At 45.2% G+C, this 17,753-nt stretch overlaps 2 protein-coding genes across 10 annotated transcripts in view; one reads left to right on the top strand and one right to left on the bottom strand.

Moving 5' to 3' along the window:
* The first annotated feature begins 879 nt into the window (after positions 1-879).
* Positions 880-11,034, top strand: ARPC5L (actin related protein 2/3 complex subunit 5 like). Its single transcript, XM_082207770.1, has 4 exons — positions 880-1,126; positions 8,355-8,426; positions 9,057-9,233; positions 10,397-11,034. The coding sequence occupies exons 1-4, from the start codon at positions 962-964 to the stop codon at positions 10,457-10,459; spliced, it is 477 nt and encodes a 158-aa protein (XP_082063896.1). The 5' UTR covers positions 880-961; the 3' UTR covers positions 10,460-11,034.
* Positions 11,035-12,080: 1,046 nt separating this feature from the next.
* Positions 12,081-17,753, bottom strand: part of GOLGA1 (golgin A1) — a 37,736-nt gene continuing 32,063 nt past the window's right edge. For all 9 annotated transcript variants that reach the window (XM_082207679.1, XM_082207682.1, XM_082207683.1 and 6 more), the window contains 5 exons: positions 17,235-17,393; positions 16,649-16,708; positions 15,930-16,076; positions 14,468-14,554; positions 12,081-13,708 (listed from right to left, as the gene is read on the bottom strand). In XM_082207679.1, the coding sequence (XP_082063805.1) occupies positions 13,628-13,708; positions 14,468-14,554; positions 15,930-16,076; positions 16,649-16,708; positions 17,235-17,393 (534 nt within the window). In that variant the 3' untranslated portion in view covers positions 12,081-13,627. The remainder of the gene's footprint in view (positions 13,709-14,467; positions 14,555-15,929; positions 16,077-16,648; positions 16,709-17,234; positions 17,394-17,753) is intronic.

Genomic DNA, 17,753 nt, shown 5'->3' with positions numbered 1-17,753 from the left:
CTGTACTTATTTTGCAGGCCCCTTGAAATGAAACTGGCTTGACCAGCTTCCTAGACCTGCAGTGATTCCCCTGCCTCCCACTCTCCCCTGCCTCCTGCCTAGGGATTTGCAATATGATGCATTGAAAACAAAGCAGACTGGCTGGATTTATTTTTTAAAATGAAGCTGATTGGAGAGAAATTGAAACAAGCAAAATGTGAAATGAATTGAAGTTGAATTGGACCGAGATAAATTGACCTGGGTGTTGGCTATTTTGAAAAGGGCCAAAGTTCAACAGAGAAACCGGAGTGAATTGAGGTGAAAGTGAATCAAGTTCTCGCAGCTGTTTATATTAAGAGATTAAGCAGATTAACAAAACCGCATTGTGGTATATGAATTGAGGCCGCGGACACGCATATGCATCTTTATTTAAAAGGTGCACTTTTAATTCGAATCCCAAATCGAAGTGGACCGAAGGGAAGGGGGCATAGCTGTCAACTTTCGGATTTGAAAATAAGGGATCAGTAGCTTCACCTGTCCCGGGGACAGTCTACGGGATATCTAACAATCCGGGATAGCAGCGGGAAACGGCGCTGGAATAAGGGAATTTTCCGCAAAAAAGGGAAGGTTGACAGCTATGGTAGGGGGCGAGAGCGATAAAAAAAGCTGCTCCGAGCGGGGAAGGTGGTTGTGTTTTGAGACCACGTGGGTAGGACCGGCTCGAGGCGGAGTGACGCAGAGCGAACGGGAGCTTCTCCTCTTCGCTCTTTCTCGCCCTCCGCCCTCGCCGCAGGCCAGGCCCCGCCCAGGGGGTGTGTTGGCCGCGCCTGTCAGTCGGCCCCGCCCTCGCCCTGGTAGGCGGGCGGGCGGGGTTTCCTTTTCCGAGCAGTGCTGTCCTGAGGAGGGAAGTGTAGCCTCGGCGGCGTGCGTGGCTGTGGCGGCGGCGCCTCGGGAGAGCGCCCGGCTGCCGTCCGGCTCAGCTATGGCGCGGAGCTCGCTCTCCTCGCGCTTCCGCCGCCTCGACATCGATCAGTTCGACGAGAACCGCTTCGTGGAAGAGCCCGACGGCGCCGATGCGGGTAGCGGGGCCGGCGCGGCGGAGGCGGAGGGAGGAGCCGGCCCGGAGGTGGAGGCGGCGCTGCGGCAATATCCTTTCTCGGCCCGAGCGAGCGACCCCGGAGGCCCCTCGATGTCGCCCACCCTTGACTGGCAAGGCGCCCTTCCAGGGTTTCAGGCAGCGGGGTGGGGTGTGGGTGTCTGTCTGTCTGTCTTCCAACCCTCCCTAGAGATGCCGTTGGGGATTGAACTGGAGACCTTTCGCGTGCAAAGCATGTGCTGTGCCACTCAGCTGTGGTCCACCCCCATTAGAGATAAAGTGAAATGCTAGTGCTGAATAAAGATGTGCTTTTAAATACAGAGTCAGACCGCCGGTCCGCCTAGTTCAGTGTTATCCGCACGGGCTGGCAGCAGTTCTCTAATAGGGTTTGAGGCAGGGGGATCTCTCCCATCCTTACCTGGGGATGCTGTTGAGGGTCCAGCTAGGGCCCTTCTGCATGCAAAGCTAATGTTCTGTTGTTTGAGCAAGGACTGCTAAATAAAGGAACTAGGAAGCTGCCTTATTCTTTTTCCCCTGTGTGCCTTGGGCATTGCTTCTCTTCAGCCTCCCCCTATTCCCCCCCCACCCGTACTCTTCTGGAGATCCCTTTGTTTTTGCCCACTTTTGTATCTGTGTGCCTCAATGCCTTCATTTCCTGCTACTCTCTCCCCAGTGTGCTTTGGGGCATTTCTCTGCTGCCCACCTTTCCCCCTCTTCTCCCATATGGGCCATTACTTCTCATCTCTATTCTCTTCCCTGCTCTGTTTCATGGGGCATTATTTTTAAACCCTTTTCTCCCCATGTGCCTGGGTGCTTTCATCTTTCCGACTTCTTCTCTTCCTCCTTCCCATTGTCTTTGTATTAATCTGTGAGAAAACATTAATTTTATCCAGAACAGGGATTCTCTTTTAAGCGCAATGTGAATTGAGGGGGCACCTCATAATGTTTTTTACCATATAGGGGAAGGACTGTAGCTCAGTGGTAGTCTTTGGTTTGCATGCAAAGTGTCTGATATTTGCCCTCTGACATCTCTAGGTAGGACTAGGACGGAACCCAGTTTGAAATCCTGGATATCTGCTGCAAGTCAGTGTGGACAGTACAGAGAATAATGGACTCAGTAATGGGTACTGACTGTTTGAAGGCCACTGTGCTAGATTGTCCTCCTCTGCCTGATCTTTCCTTCCCTGATAGATTCTAAGGAGTTGGTTGTATCTCTTGTTGTAGCTGCTTTTATGGAGAAGGCACCATTCTTTTATTTCTCCCCCCTCCCTGGAATATTTCTGTCCACTTCACTGTTTATCATTCTCTCTCTTCGAGCAACTGTCACTAAGGAGGAATGTAGACTTTGCAAGATCAGGCAAGTGCGTAGTTAGCCATTTACCCTACTGTGAAACTCTGGAAAGCCTTGAGAAGATATTCATTCTCCTAAACACCTCATCTCTGACTTCCTCCTTTTGGAATTGGCCTATCCTGTCAGAATTTGCTTCACATCGAAACACTGTCTCTCCTTTTGTCCAGTAAGATATATAGAGTTTCTATCCAGTGTTAGTGCTACACCCATTGAAATTAATGTGCATGTCACTCTCGGTTCATTCATTTCAGTGGGTCTGCTCTGAGCAGAACTTAGTTGTGCACAACCCTTAGCTTCCTATGATTTCATTTAGTGGGGGGAGGGAGTCCTTTACCTAGTACAATGGTACCTCAGGTTACAGATACTTCAGGTTACAGACTCCGCCAAGCCAGAAATAGTACCTCGGGTTAATAACTTTGCTTCAGGATGAGAACAGAAATTGCGCCATGGCGGCAGCGGGAGGCCCCTTTAGCTAAAATGGCACTTCAGGTTAAGAACAGTTTCAGGTTAAGAACGGACCTCCAGAACGAATTAAGTTCTTAAACCGAGGTAACACAGTAATGGACTTCATAATAACCATGTTTTTCTTCCATCAGAGGGTCTGGGTAGTCCTCAGGGGTGCTCATCCTTTTTTAAGAAGGCAGAGGTTGAAAAGGGAGGGGTATGGATGGAGCTGGCATTTGAAAATTGCCAAGGGTAGGGTGAAGCAGCCTCTAGTGAAGGAACTGTCTTAAGGGTTGGTCCTTAGTGCCTGTAGCCTTCTGGAAGTTGCTTTACTTGTAGTGGTTGCTGATTGTAGCCATTCGTGTCTAGTCATTACAAGGAGAGGCAGCTTGGGTCTGGAAAATTGTGTGAATGATCTGAGGAGCTTCAGATACCTGCAGAAACACTGTCTGAAAAATGGGTGTGTGGGCATCTGAACAGGCTCTGTTGGGGAAGGGTTATGAGTGTGTAGAGAGGCCAGGTGATGTTGCAGGGCAGGTCACCATGGTATGAGGTTAGCCCTACCCCGCGGCTTTCCACAGTGTGTAAGCAATTAAAAACATGCATAAGGGTCGTGAGGCATGCTTCCGTCATGCATGGAATCAGGTTTGGCAAGAAGGCACTTGCCTTACTGGATCTCTGAAGGGTGCTGGTGACAGGGGCGGGCTTGTTCGTGCCAGCCGGAATTGGCAAATGTGGCCCTGCCTGTGCCTAATGGTGAAATGGGAGCCTGTGCTTTCTGGAATGAGGAGCAGAAAGTCCAGTTCAGAGACCAACAGGTCAGGAAGCTATTGCTTCTGTCATTTCCAGGAGAGAAAGAAAGATGTTAAAATATGAGTGTGTGCTTTTGCTCCAAAAAAAGATGTTGAAATGTAACCAGAGCTGAATTGATGCAGCTCTGTCTTGGACAGTGCTTGCTGAGAGACTGAAATAATGTATTTAAAGTGTGACCTTGTACCGTCTGTAATATTCCAAGGAGGCCAGTGACAGCTGACGCACTACAAAAGACAGGAAAGGCCAGCATGTTACAGAATCAATAGTATTATCAGCTCTTTCGTGGGTTCAAGCAGTATATTTGCTGCTGGGTTTGTCCTAGCTGCTTGCTTGCTTTCTCGCTCTCAGTAGTTGGCATGTGTATCTTTCCAGCAAGAATAACCCCATAGTTTCAGAAGTATAAGCTTTATGAGATGAAGGGGATGTGACTCACAATGGCAGAATTATGAACAGAAGTGTTAAATGCTTTGAGATTCTCAAGATGAGATGCTTTGAAACAGTATTGTTCATGCTTCTAATGATGACTCTCCCAGGTGTGGCACCTCTTGGCTTTCTCTACCTTTCATCGCCTTTGCCATTGGATTTCCATAAGTTGTTCTCTTGGTTAAATGGAACACACTAGTCTCTGCACTTCAATATTGTTATTCTTTGCTGAGAGTAGGGTGTGCAGTTGGTAGAAGCATATTTCTGCTTGGCTGAAGGAAGTCCTGTGAACTCTGTATGAAAGCAATTTCCAGAGCTTGGGTTCCTGCTTTGGATAGGTGTCTTTTTAATTTTTAGGTAGCTGTTAGTTATGCCAGAGTCTGAAATCCAAAGTTAACTGCATCCTTGTAGATAACAAGAATTACAAATCAACATGATTGTTTTTTCACTCCTTCTCATTTTGTTGTTTAAAGCTGTGGTTTACAAACTTATTTCTGGGATTCCAGGAGCCCCTCCACAAGATTAGTAATTTGGGGGTGGGGTTGCTTCCTGAAAGATTGGTTAACTAACAAACTATCTTCCCCTGTTATGTACAGCCTTAGGTTTTTGTGGGGCTACAGTGATGCAGTGCATGGTTACAGTGCAGTAACCTTTAGGATTATCTGCAATGCAAATGTATTCTGCACCAGATATGAATGGGGTTCTTTTGCAGACAGATCTGCATGGAAGGTATTCCCTATAGAGGTGTGAAGTTTGAAAAGCATGGGTTTGCTGCCGGTGAGGGTAGTGTTGTAAAGGTAAAGGTAAAGGTACCCCTGCCCGAACGGGCCAGTCTTGACAGACTCTGGGGTTTGTGCGCCCATCTCACATCTATTGGCCGGGGGCCAGCGCTGTCCGGAGACACTTCCGGGTCACATGGCCAGCGTGACAACGCTGCTCTGGCGAGCCAGAGCCGCACACGGAACGCCGTTTACCTTCCCGCTGGTAAGCGGTACCTATTTATCTACTTGCCCCCGGGGGGTGCTTTCGAACTGCTAGGTTGGCAGGCGCTGGGACCGAGCAGCGGGAGCGCACCCCGCCGCGGGGATTCGAACCGCCGACCTTTCGATCGGCAAGCCCTAGGCGCTGAGGCTTTAGCCCACAGCGCCACCCGCGTCCCTATCGGTAGTGTTGTAGTGTTTGAAATTAGCCAGCTGCATTTTGCACCTGCCTGTTGGCCACTTGCTACCTGACATCTTCACCATCTGGAGGTGCACGCCTGGGGATCATTGGCTCTTGACTGTTTTCACACACCAATACCACATCCTGTAGAATTCTATCAGTTATATTTTATCTGCACAATCAGAATGAATTTCAGGAACCAAAATGCTTTTTCTGTGCAGCCTGAGCTGAAGCAGTGAACAATGTTATAATTATTTGCAGCTTGTCTTCACTTACCCCACCCCACTGCCCTGCTCACAGTTGTGAAGAATATTCTTATGTTATGAATGGTCCATATCACCATTAAGAAAAGAGATAGGAATAGGCCAATACATATGTTGACTGTCCCTGGATCAAGTGACTTTTCTTCTTTAAGTTCTCAAAGCTTTTAACCTAGCTCAAGGTTGTCCTCTAAACTAGCCAGATATTTAACTGATAATCAATCAATCATAGTCAGTCCAAAACTGAAAAATAAGACTTTCGAGATATCTTGCCCAAAAATGGCAACTAGACATTCCGTTTTGGAGACGGAAACCTTGGTTTAAGGAGCCATTTGGTGCCTGGTTTATGTATTTGAGTTTCTAACACTAGGTGAGTGTTGTGGATGATTTAGAGTCTATTCTTCATCCCTTACTGAATGAAACAAGACATTTTGGGTGCTGTTCTTCCAGAATTTGCCAAGTTGTGAAATCACCATTACTGGTGAATTAAATCAAACCATTGAGAGTTCATATGAAGGAAAAGAATATTCCACTCTCTGCTGTTTTCTCTATTCAATGAATGAATAGAGTTAAACTGGTATAAAGATGATCAGAATAACTCTGCTGCCAACCACCGAGGGACATAACCCAGATTGTTCCTTTTATTAAGAGGTCAATGCCTTTTAAATTTGAATTCTGTAACATGCATAGGTCACAGAGGCTTTTTCTGTGCTGCTAGCATATTTGGATGTCTTGTCTCATTTAGTCTGTACAAAAAATTCTTTACCGCTTACTGTAACCAGAGGTTTTCACTTCCACCCTTGCCTGCAAATTCATTTGCAGTGTATAACTTTGGTGATTAGATTGAAGGAATTCCTAGTCTCCCAGCAAAACTGGTCTGTGTACTGGGATGTGACAGTGAATTAGAATTGTGGTGCTGAGGAGTAGGGTTGTGTATTTGCTATTTTAAAACCTTGAGTTTAATCTTCCAAACTGGTGTTCTGAAACCTGACCTTTAGCACCTTGCTCAAAATGTTTCTATGGTAGCTTTACTTGTTTTGTGAGAGACAACAGTACAAGAAAATTTGAAAGATCCTGTGTTGAGAAGAAACAGGAGTCAGGTAGTTGAGAAGATTGCATATGTAGGCAGTGGGACTCACCTTAGCAACTGCCTCATGCATATTGAGGAAATCACTTACCTTCTTGCTACTGTCTAGCTGCAAATGTTCAAGTTAGAAGCCTAAGACCAACTAAGAAGGTTGAGCAGTCTTCAGTTTCTTGTAGCTACTTTTAAATTTGGAGATGTGGTGTTCATGTGGGGTGCTGGGTATATTTGAGGAAAGTGAGTGTGTGCCCTAGTCCATCTCCCACCACCATTCAGCTGAATGGACATTTGAGACTGCTTCCCTGAAAGGCAAAAAAAATAGCCTTAGTTGCTGTGTAGGCTGCTACTTGCTCACTGGTTTCAAGGCTGGAAGTCCTCTTATAAGTGTGCCATCCATGAGACTGGTTGCAGGCTGTTTAGTTTTCTTTTTGTGTGTGTATGTGGTGGAAACATGTGTTTGTGTGTGTAGACAGGTCTTTGCAAGTTTAGCAGCCCTAATTCATTTTAGAGCCAGTGTGGTGTAGTGGTTAAGAGCGGTAGACTCCTAATCTGGGGAACCGGGTTCGTGTCTCTGCTCCTCCACATGCAGCTGCTGGGTGACCTTGGGCCAGTCACACTTCTTTGAAGTCTCTCAGCCCCACTCACCTCACAGAGTGTTTGCTGTGGGGGAGGAAGGGAAAGGAGAATGTTAGCCGCTTTGAGACTCCTTAAAGGGAGTGAAAGGCGGGATATCAAATCCAAACGCTTCTTCTTCTCTTCTTAGTGAAAGGTTTGAACTTTGTATGGGTTTAAATTCCTTGCAGCCACTGGTAACACCAGCTCGCTGCTGCTGCGAGTTCAGCCTTACTCATTTCAGTTAAGTAAAGACAACCATAAAAAATAGGGGCGCTTTTAATCTTTAGTGTGTTTGTGGAGATTTAATAATAAATGCAGCCTTTTTGTCTACTGTTCCCTTGGTGTCTTTTCTGATTCCTTGGTATCCTGGCAGCCACATAAGTAGAACATAATATTATTATCATTTTAAAGAAGGAGAAAGATTAACAAAATCAGATTTGTTGTAATAATGGGAGCGTTATACTGATAAGTTCCAAGGATGTCTGAGACATCAGGTTTCCTTGATCTGATGGCTCTGTCACTTCTGCTTTGGATGATAAAGGGTTTCCTGTCAACTATAATGTGAAGTTTCTTTTAATATGCGTAGAGGAGATTGACCTTGGCACGGGAGGAGGCCTTCCTTGCAATCAGTGACGCTTTGTGTGATGGAGATTCTAATGGACTCCTTGGGGAGTAATTTCAGGGCAACAAAAAATGAAAGGCACTAAATAATGTTCATCGCATGGGAGAGGGGAGCAAGTTCTAATTTTGGAAGACTGGTTCCAGCTTCAATGTTTTCCCTTTATTTGCTTGATAAATGAAGTGCCTTGTGGGGCATCTTTGCCTGCCTCACACACACTCAACAGATGCCCATTTCTGTAACTGGTGAATTAGAGATTGTAGTGGCAGAAGCCAGGTTGTCAGCATTTCCTTTACTAGAGGGAATTGTAGGCTGCCTGGCAATGGTTGGGTTTCCTCAGGGTTGGTCAGTGCCCAAATTGATGTCCTTGGGTCTAGCTAATGTGTCACTGTGCAGTGAGTGCTGAGAGACCCTGGTTAAATTTCCAGGCCTGGTACAGGGTGCTGGTTTTGTGTGTGTTGTGTGGGTCAGCTCAGTTGCTTTAGTTCCTTGACTTATGTGGCTGCACAGGTGATATGCTCAGAGCTTTCCATGCGGCTTTACAGAATTCTCCTGTCAACACAAAGAACCATGCAGCAAAGGTAAGTTGAATCCTGGAGAAAGTCATTGTTTTGATAATCAGAAATGCTTAGAATCTGGAGACCTTCTGGTTACAAACACTAGAATGTAAGTGCCTGTCTCCCTAATTGTTCACCAGTGCCTGGCTGGGGGCACCCCATTTTTTGTATTGCTCTTTTTTTAAAAAAAACACAAGCCATCAAAAATGTATTACATAAACAAATTCCACATTGCCTTGAAGAGGAAGAACAAGAGTCATCTTAAATCCTTCAAGAGCATCTTTCCAGAGATTGTGTTACAGTTACGCTTAGTTGTGGTAGTGTAAGTAATGAAGCTACTCCGTATATCTTCATAAATGCTATCTTCCACCGCTTCCTGATGCCACAGCTCCAACATATTGGGGGCATGGTGCTTCCCAATGTCCTGCAACTACCCTTCCGCTTTTTTCTCTCTAGATCTTCATTCACTGCCCTGTTGACCCCATAAGGTCAATAGTGACCCCTTTGGGAAAGACGGATCTAGTGTGTTTTTGGTAATATGAAAAGACTTGTTTCTGGATCCTGTCTTTGCTGTTAAGTGAGTTCCTGGGAAACAGCTGGTGTCGGTTGGGTTGTATTGCGGTCTTATTCTTCTCTTGTTGCCTGTCTCTCCAGGAGCGGGCCCAGGAAGTGGTCCTGAAGGTTCTGACCTCCTTTAGAGGCAGCGAGATTGAGCAAGCTGTGAACTCCTTAGACAGCAACGGTATTGACTTGTTAATGAAGTACATTTATAAAGGATTTGAAAAGCCAACAGAAAATAGCAGTGCAATACTACTCCAGTGGCATGAAAAGGTAGGTGATTTCTCTCCCAGCTTGGAGGTCCTAATCCATGTGGTTCAGCAGGTCAGGTCTATTTTTGAAGGGCCAGTGACCTGTCACTGCCTACCTGTACAAAACACTCTTGCCTGCAAGAGGATGAGGATTGGGGCGAGGCAGGGGAGGGGCTCTTGAGAAGTGTAATCTATGGAGGGATGAAAATGCAACATACAAAATTAGAGTTGATGGCAAGAAAGACATAAATGTTGTACCAGCCTTTCTGTTAGTGACTTTTCCAGGGTTGGCAGTGCAGCGATACTCAATACTTGCCTCTCAAGAGGTGCAGATGTACCAGTGGGCGGGTTGGGGACGGACGACTTTTGTGTTCTCATGACAACATGAAACCTGTTTCTGCTTGCTTTCGTTTCCAATGGAAACGAAAGCTTATGCCCAAAGTGGGCTGATGTTGCGGGGATGGGGAGTGTGGAGTTTGTGAAATCAGATAGCTTAGAAAGAAGAGTTTCTGTGTGGCCTGCCAGGCTCAGAGCAGCAAGGTGTTTCCAAGAGAGGTTTGGTACAGTGCCTGGCTTGGGCACCATTGTTTGCACCACTCCACAGGGCTGTAAGTGCAAAGAAAAGAAGCCTGCCTTGTGCTGCGGTTTCTCACAGCTTCCAAGAGCAAATTCAGTCACCTGAGGGTAAGAAGCTGCACCAGCCCAAAGCCATTACAACTGTAGGGTTATGGAGTCTAGCCTTGCTTATGGTTTCCCCATCCCATGTGCACAGAAGACTCGGAATGAAGACTAGCAGACGCTCCCATCCTCAGCTATTCAAGCACAGCATTCTCCCTATCTTATTGCCTGGCCTGGGGTAAAGGGATTCATAGAGCCAAAGGGCTAACAATAGGGGGGAATCAGTGAATTCCACATAAAAACACATTAAAGTCAGCAGAAAACTGATGGGTTCTTCTCTCCCCCCCCCACCTCAAAAAAGAAAAGAAAAAAGAAATAGCAAGAGAGATTGATATAGCCTGGTTAGTCAGCCCATGAAATTAACTGGTCTTATATGAAGAGGCGGTGGTCCTTTTTTAGAGGTTCTGCAGATTGGGTGAGCACAAATGCTTATCACTCACTGCCTCATTTGCTGGGGTGGACTTGAACTGGCCCATAAACTAACTTTTCTTTCTCTTCCTGTCGCAGGCATTAGCAGTAGGTGGCCTAGGCTCCATAGTCAGAGTCCTGACTGCACGAAAAACTGTTTAAAAGACTATGTTCTCTGGAATTGACACCAAGAAAACTGTTGGAGTCAGGAAGAAGTACTGGCTACACCGATACTTTGGTCCACTCTTCTAGGAACTACAATCTACTGAAATACTGTGTGTGTATGTGGCAGGCGGGGGTGTCCCTCCTTCCTCTCTTGGAACAATGTCCTTTAACAGAGGTGGTGGTGGTGGTGGGGCAGTTTTATGTATTCTTGTTTTCTGACTATCAAGGCAGGAGCTGGGAGGGGAGTCTGTGTTGTGAAGGGAAGTGGGGGCAGCCCATTTGTGTGCAAGCACCTGCTTCCAGAACAGCTACTGCTCTAGCCAAGTGTGTGTGGGTGAGTGAGACATTAATTTAAATTTAACAATTATTTGGGATTTTGGGATGGGGTGGGGTGGGGAGCTGTTATGTCAGATGCAAAATGAGAATACCTTGTTTTGGGGGTTGGAAAAGGGTTTTATTATGCAAGAGAGCTTTTTGTACATAGTTGAGACTAAGTGGGCTGAGTATGAAGTTGGTTTCATGTAAAGTGCCTGCTGCTCTTTCAAAATAAAGTTCTTGGATGGTTAGCATAATTAGCAATGGATTTTAATGGGAGTGGGATGCACCCTCTTCTGCCTATACATCCAAACACATACATTATGCACACCCACACACATTCTCTCTGCCAGTGTTTTTTTTTTTTTTAAATAAAAATAACTACTGCTACTGTGTGGTAGAGCTTTCATTTTTTTCCATGGATGGCACTTAGTTGTCCATACATTCCTGCCTAGGAAGCTTAGCTTTTATATTTAAATCATGTACCATTTGGGTTTGAGGAAGCTGAAATTGATTTTGATATGGTGGAAGGCAGCAGTAGTCTGCTTTATATGTTTGAAAATACAGATTTTCCAAATTCAGACACTAATCTCAAACTGCTGACTAGTTGCCCATCTCCCCCCAAAAGATGGTGGTAGACAGATGAGTCTTTTGTCAAAGTAACACATTGTACAAGTCTTCCTAGCGCAGATCAAAGGCTAGTTTCCATAACAGCAGCTGCTAAGATGCCTTTAGGTAGCCCACAAGTAGGACCCTTTGTTCTTGCCAGGGTAGTATGTAGCCATTAGAGGTTGGTTAAAGACAAGAGTACTTCTGAAAGACAGCTTGATTTTATAATCCTGCTTTATAATCCTGCTTTAAGCTGCTTTAAGCTGTTACTGTATTGTAAAGTATTACAGCCTAGAGAAAACACAGTATAGTACATTCTTAACTTGAAATTGAGACGGTGAAGTGCTGTATCAACTGTGAAGCTGAGAATGGAGTCCATTCTTTTCAGGAACCTGCACAATAGACTTGCAAGTGGACTATAGGGGTAATAAGTAAAGCAGTGCAGTTGAAATAGGCACTTTGCAGTCACAGCAGGAAAGGTGACGTGGCGTTTTTAACCCTGAATGGGGAGACAGATGACAGAAGGGCTGTTCACATTCTCAGGAAGACAGAGTCTGCCTCATCTGTGTTTAAAGAGAGAAGAGAGAACTGATTCCACATGCCCAGTGAAAAACTTTTCCATTAAGCAACCGTAGACAAGGCTTAGAACCTCCAGTGCTACCAGTTAAGTATATACCATGAAGCATGAAGATAATTAAGTAGCCTCAAGTTTTAATCAAAAATGTATTGCACCACAAATTAGGACTCTACAAGCCATTACATAATACAGTCCATATGTACACAGAATGAATGGACTTCCCAAGTGTCCATAAAACCTTTTTTCTACATACACTCCAAAGGTGGTTTGTGTTTTCTTTGTACAAGGAGAAAAAGTGCATTGGTTGCTACCATTGAATGAATATACACACCTCATTCGTGCTCTGATACCTTACCTTACAAGAATTCAACACTAAGGCTACTATAGAGTCCTGCCCAAGAGGGTTTCCATACAATACCTTTAAAAAGGTGACTCTGGGAAAATACAATAAAGTATCAACCAGTAGAAATTTTACGCTGTGCTATTGGTAAGAAAAACCAACCCCACCATGGCTGATTTTTTCTTCTTAATAAGCACTTTGTAAACAAAAATATACTGTAGCTTAGCAATATGCAGTGGCAATATTAAAATTGCAACCTGCTCTCTTAACATGGTTGATGTTCTGTACAGAATAGACAGTATCTTTACACAGACTGGTTAATAAAAATATAGGGGTGGGGGGCTTTTTTGTTTGGTTTATAACTAAAGAAAAAAGAATTCTTAAGCAAGGTCATGTACTTTGTTTCTTCTTTCTAATGAGCCAAACTGACTGTTACTTTCAAGTAGTGTAAAAAAATTAACTGTGATTATGTCAGGAGCTCCCCATCTGTTAAGTAAAGCAACACTGATTGCTAGTGTTGCGGCTGAAACGGAGCTAGGATATGTTGTCAGAGGCTGATGCACCTGCAGCTCTCAGCTGCCCCCTTCCCTGCAAGCAAATTCAGCTAGAGGTGAAACAGAACATGTTCTCTCAAAGCAACCCCATCACCTTACTGTTTTCGCTTTAAAAATGAGAGGCCGCCACCCTCCTTCCGCTCTGCAACTTGCTATGTTCATCTAGAAAGGTAAGGCAAGTACATGAAGCTTTGTGAAGACCACTTAATCATTTTTCTTTAAGAACAATAAAGCTGGCCCTGGCTGAAGCAGATGGGGCTGTTTGCAGCATAGGTGTGAATGCACCAGCAGTTTCAGTCAGCCTTGGTGAAGCAGTGCTGAGAAGGGAGGTGTTATCAGTCTGAGAAAGCAGAATTGCTCCCCACCCCGACAAGGTTTTCTACACTGTCTGGAATGATGTAAGTGCAGAACAGACACATGCACTTGTTCCTCAATATACAACACTTGGGATTTCTGTTTGTGACAGAAGCTGCCCTATGCTGCTAATTCCTGCCACCAGAATCACAACCGCTTGGGTTCCACAAGGCCTCGGAAGCCAGGGCCATTTGTTATCACTATACGATGGAATGGGGGGGGGGGGTCAGGCTGCAGCAAAGGACACTCCTTTTACAGTACAGCTTTGTAAACAGTTTTTCAAAGTTCTTGTACAAAAATACTGTGGTGACAGCAATAAAGACACCACCTCAGTTGGTGGGTGCAGGATCCTTTTCATAGAAAAAAAAAAGCAGCTGGAGGCAGGCAGCACATCCTTGGGTCAAGGCGGGGGGCACTCACGACCACGGAGTCCTTGGACTTGAGATGGAGGGTCGGATGCTGCCCCTGGGAGATGGTTTTGACCCAAACCACGACATCTGGTAGAAGGAAAACAAGAAGTAAAGAAAAAGGCGCACCATTAACAGCAGCCAAACATTAGGGGCAAAGGAAGGTGGAAAATCTGAATAAAGCTGTGTGCATCTGCAAAGTCCCAGCAGAACAAAAATGGGGAGCAAGAAGTCAATACCCTGAAAGCTTCCACAAAGATTCATAGGTTGAAAAGCCATCACTAGGCCAGGCTAGGGTGTGAAGCTAATGCAGAAAAGTGATAGGGATGCAATCTCAGTATAATGCAAGACAGACAAGCTTAATTAAGCACAGGTCTTTGAGGACAGATGCAAGAATCCATCAGCAGCCAGGAAGAACAGAGGAGCCACAAGGACATGGACTTCTGAACAGTATGTATGTATACGTGGAAATAAGACAACTCTGGAATTGATAGAGCTGCATTCCCTTGATATGGCCTAGGACTAGGTGACCCATTGCCATGTAGAAGTAGCAATTCACAAGCACATTAGAAAAAGGCCTGAGCTTAAATATACTTAAATATATACTCAGCATAAATAAATATACTTGATGCATGCACCCTGTAATGCTAATGGCAATGTGGCTGAGACCCAAATTGAAAAGGAAGATTCCCAAAGCCCATGTGATGGAAGGACTGGAACAAAAGCTCCATTTCTGGCACATAGACCCACAATGCCTGCTTCACACATGCAAGCTATCCTTTGATATAGGGGTCATCAAGTGACAGAAGATGCCCAAGTGACCTTGTAAGAGTTCAAGCAAAGTCTTACCTTATACTCCAAGGTTTCCTTGAGCATGTTTTCTTCCTCTTTTGAGAAGTTTAGCAACACAGACATGGCTTTTATCAGGTGGAATGCCTGAAATGCAATAGCTGGTGAGTTACAATTGATTGTTATGTATAACCCTTACAGATTTGATCACAGAGGTACAGCCAACTAGCTAGAGAAAAATGCTTGTCGCTCTTGGTGTCTGCTAGTGGGAAATGCCTGGTGCTGCTGGGCAGTTTGAAGAAACCAACAAATAATGTGATTTTTAAACAAAGTGTAATTTGTGAGTTTGGGGGCTATGTGCACACACAAAAACATACCCACACAGCAACCCAGGGCTCTGACCTGACCTGGAGAACAATGACCTCGTCCCAAATCAATTTGTGTGTATGGCGGTGGAAGCTAATGCTTATTAAGGTTTAATCTGATCTGCCATCTTGAGTCAAAATGGCATCTAAATGGTGACAAAGTCCACTGCCTGAGTTAGGCAGCTGAATCTATGCCAAAGAATGGACAGAGTCACACCAAAGTGATGTTTCAACCCTTCATCTTGATCCAAAATGGCATTTGGCATCCAAACACTGACAAGGACTGCAGCCTCCACCTCAGTAACCCTTGTACTGTGTTTGGAGATAGTACTGTATTTTTCTGTGTATAAGGCAATGATTTTTGCTTTTAAAAAAATTGGCAAAAATTGGGTGTTGTCTTATACATGGATAATGAATGCAGAAGGGGGACGTGCGATTAATGGCAGCAGCGAGCAGGAGGTAGACAGCGGCAATTGGGGGGGGGGGTGATTGGTGGCTGCAGCAAGGCCTGCTGGGGATTGGCTGTGGCTGCAGCAATTGGGCAGGTGATTGGCAGCTATGGCAAGGTGGGCAGGTGATTGGTGGCTGCAGCAAGTGGGCGGGAGGGCTGTTGGTGGCGGTGAGTCGGCAGACAATTGGCTGCGGTGAGATGTGCGATCGGCAGTGGCTGTGGCAAGCAATTAGCAGTGGCAGGCAGGCGGGTGAGTGATTGTTGGAAGTGATCCCCCCCCCAAAGCTAAACAACTTAATTTCTTAATTTTGGGTTAAAAAAATAGGGGTAGTCTTATGCATGGGGGTGTCTTATACACAGGAAAATATGGTATCTTGAGAGGTGGTTGAATGCATAGAGAACAAATGGACAAACCACATTCCAAAATATATAGTAGAAAATAGTGGATTAGACTTCTGTGTTTCAACTGGGATCCCTGAGGTACTAGCTTACAGTGGTTAATTTTGTACGTATGCTTCATCAAGGTGGCAGGCAAAAATTCAAAAATATTCTGAATTTGAACTTATGGTATGTCACATGGAACTTATCACCTGAGGCATGTTGATTCACAGCCAAAAGCAAAATAAAGAGGGAGGAAACTAGAGGGCAGGGCAGGAGGATGAGGACAAGTTAAAATGGCATCGTCAGTAAAAGATGTTTTTCTTACCTCTGATTCCCGGCAGGACATAAATTTTAGCACCACGTGCTTAAGGTACTCAAAGTTTATCTCTCGGGAGTCATTCAGATCGGAGTTGTTTGTTACAGTCAAGGCAGCAGTGGGGACCTCAGGGACTTCACCATCGGGTCGCATTTTCTGAAAAGGATAAAAACCAGTGCTAGCTTTAAGGGACAGGCAAAGCCGCCACATCCAACACTCCTGAAGCCAGGCCTCACATCCTCCAAAGCCATTCTGGAGAGCAAGAAATAAAGGGGCCCTGCTGGTCTGCATATATGCCACACTATCAAATTCTGCCCCACCTCCAAAGGCGACTATAGCAACCTACATAAATTATGCAAACTGGGCAGCTCATTCACAGCAAGCGCTCACTAATTTGGATCATTTGTTCCAGTTATGCTAGCTAGTCCCAAACAACACTTGAGAAAATTCAAGTCACCACTCAGGCTTCCAAAACATCAGTAGTATTACCCATGCATATATTCATCCCCATAAGTGCTAGAAACTTGTCTTTACAATAAAATTCAAGAGCTGACATCCTCAAGAAACTGAATTCTGCTTCTGCCACCAAATTCTGCACTTTCCCCCCTTTGCATGCTAAAATCATGGTATGCACACACACACACACACACACACACACACAGTGACATACACCAAACTAGTCCCTATGATAATGACAGAGACTGCCATTCAGCACAAGCTGAACTCACCAATTCTTTCTGCAAGGTTTTCTTCAGCTCTGCCATCCTCTGCTGCAGCTGCTTTATTGTCTACCAGAGGAGAAAGCGTAGGGAGAGAACGTCAGTTCACAAGTCTGGCCATCAATAAAAGCCACTTCACCTCAACTATCAAGCCTTTTCCACAGTGGCTCCCCACTTTTGGGATGCTCTCCCCAGGGAGGCTTGCCTGGCACCTTCATTACATATCTTTAGGTGCCAGGCAAAAACATCCTTCTTCTCCCAAGCTTTTGGCTAATTAAACAACCTATGGCCTTTTAAACTGAGTGGTGGTGGTATTGTTTGACTTAGACTCCCAGAACTGTTCAAAAACCAAGGCACGGCTTCCGGTTGGCTGCAGGAGCTTCCTGCACTCAATTGGAAGCCGTGGAAGCCACATCAGATGTTCGGCTTCCATAAAGGTTCATAAACCGGAACACTTACTTCCAAGTTTGTGGCGTTCAGGAGCCAATTTGTTCAGGAGCCAAGCTGTTCAACAACCAAGGTACCACTGCATATCAGAAACAATTGGAAGGAGGGGAAAAGTAGGAGAAAGGCTTATGAACAGTTGAACCCACACCTTGTTCTTCTCTGTGATTTGCTGCTCCAAGTCTCTGTTTTCCTTCTGGAGCTGGACAATATCAGTGGCAGCCACCTCCCCGTTTGGCTCTGTTCCCCCATCTTCAGAGGGACACAGATGCTTTTTCAGGGCTGCAGAAGTCAGTTCTAATGTAGCAGCCTAGCAGGAGGTAAAAACGGGCTGGATTTAGCAAGATCAGAGAGGCAACAAAAAGAGAGCTTATGTACATCCTGAAGAGATTTGGGACAAGTAGGTTTCTCCTGGCCACATATGAAGGGGCAGGGTGGGTGAGAAGAGATAAGCAAGCACCAAAACCACAGGAATAATGGCTGCACCAAGCTACAAGCAGACCAGCCAATATGGGTCAAAAAGCTGTACTGGCACCTCCAGAACATATCAAAGAAAGCTTAAGGTAGAAGCCGCACATCTGTGATGAGGTAACCCAAATTCTGAAAACCTGCATAAATTGTGTTTATTTTGCATATATGTGTTTAGCTTCCACAATCATGGGAACTGTTA

This window comes from Podarcis vaucheri (genome assembly GCF_965113315.1).
Source record: "Podarcis vaucheri genome assembly, chromosome: Z".
NCBI classification, from domain to species: Eukaryota; Metazoa; Chordata; class Lepidosauria; order Squamata; family Lacertidae; genus Podarcis; species Podarcis vaucheri.
The sequence above is the reverse complement of the archived record's forward strand: the minus strand, read 5'-3'. Positions and strand labels throughout refer to the sequence as shown.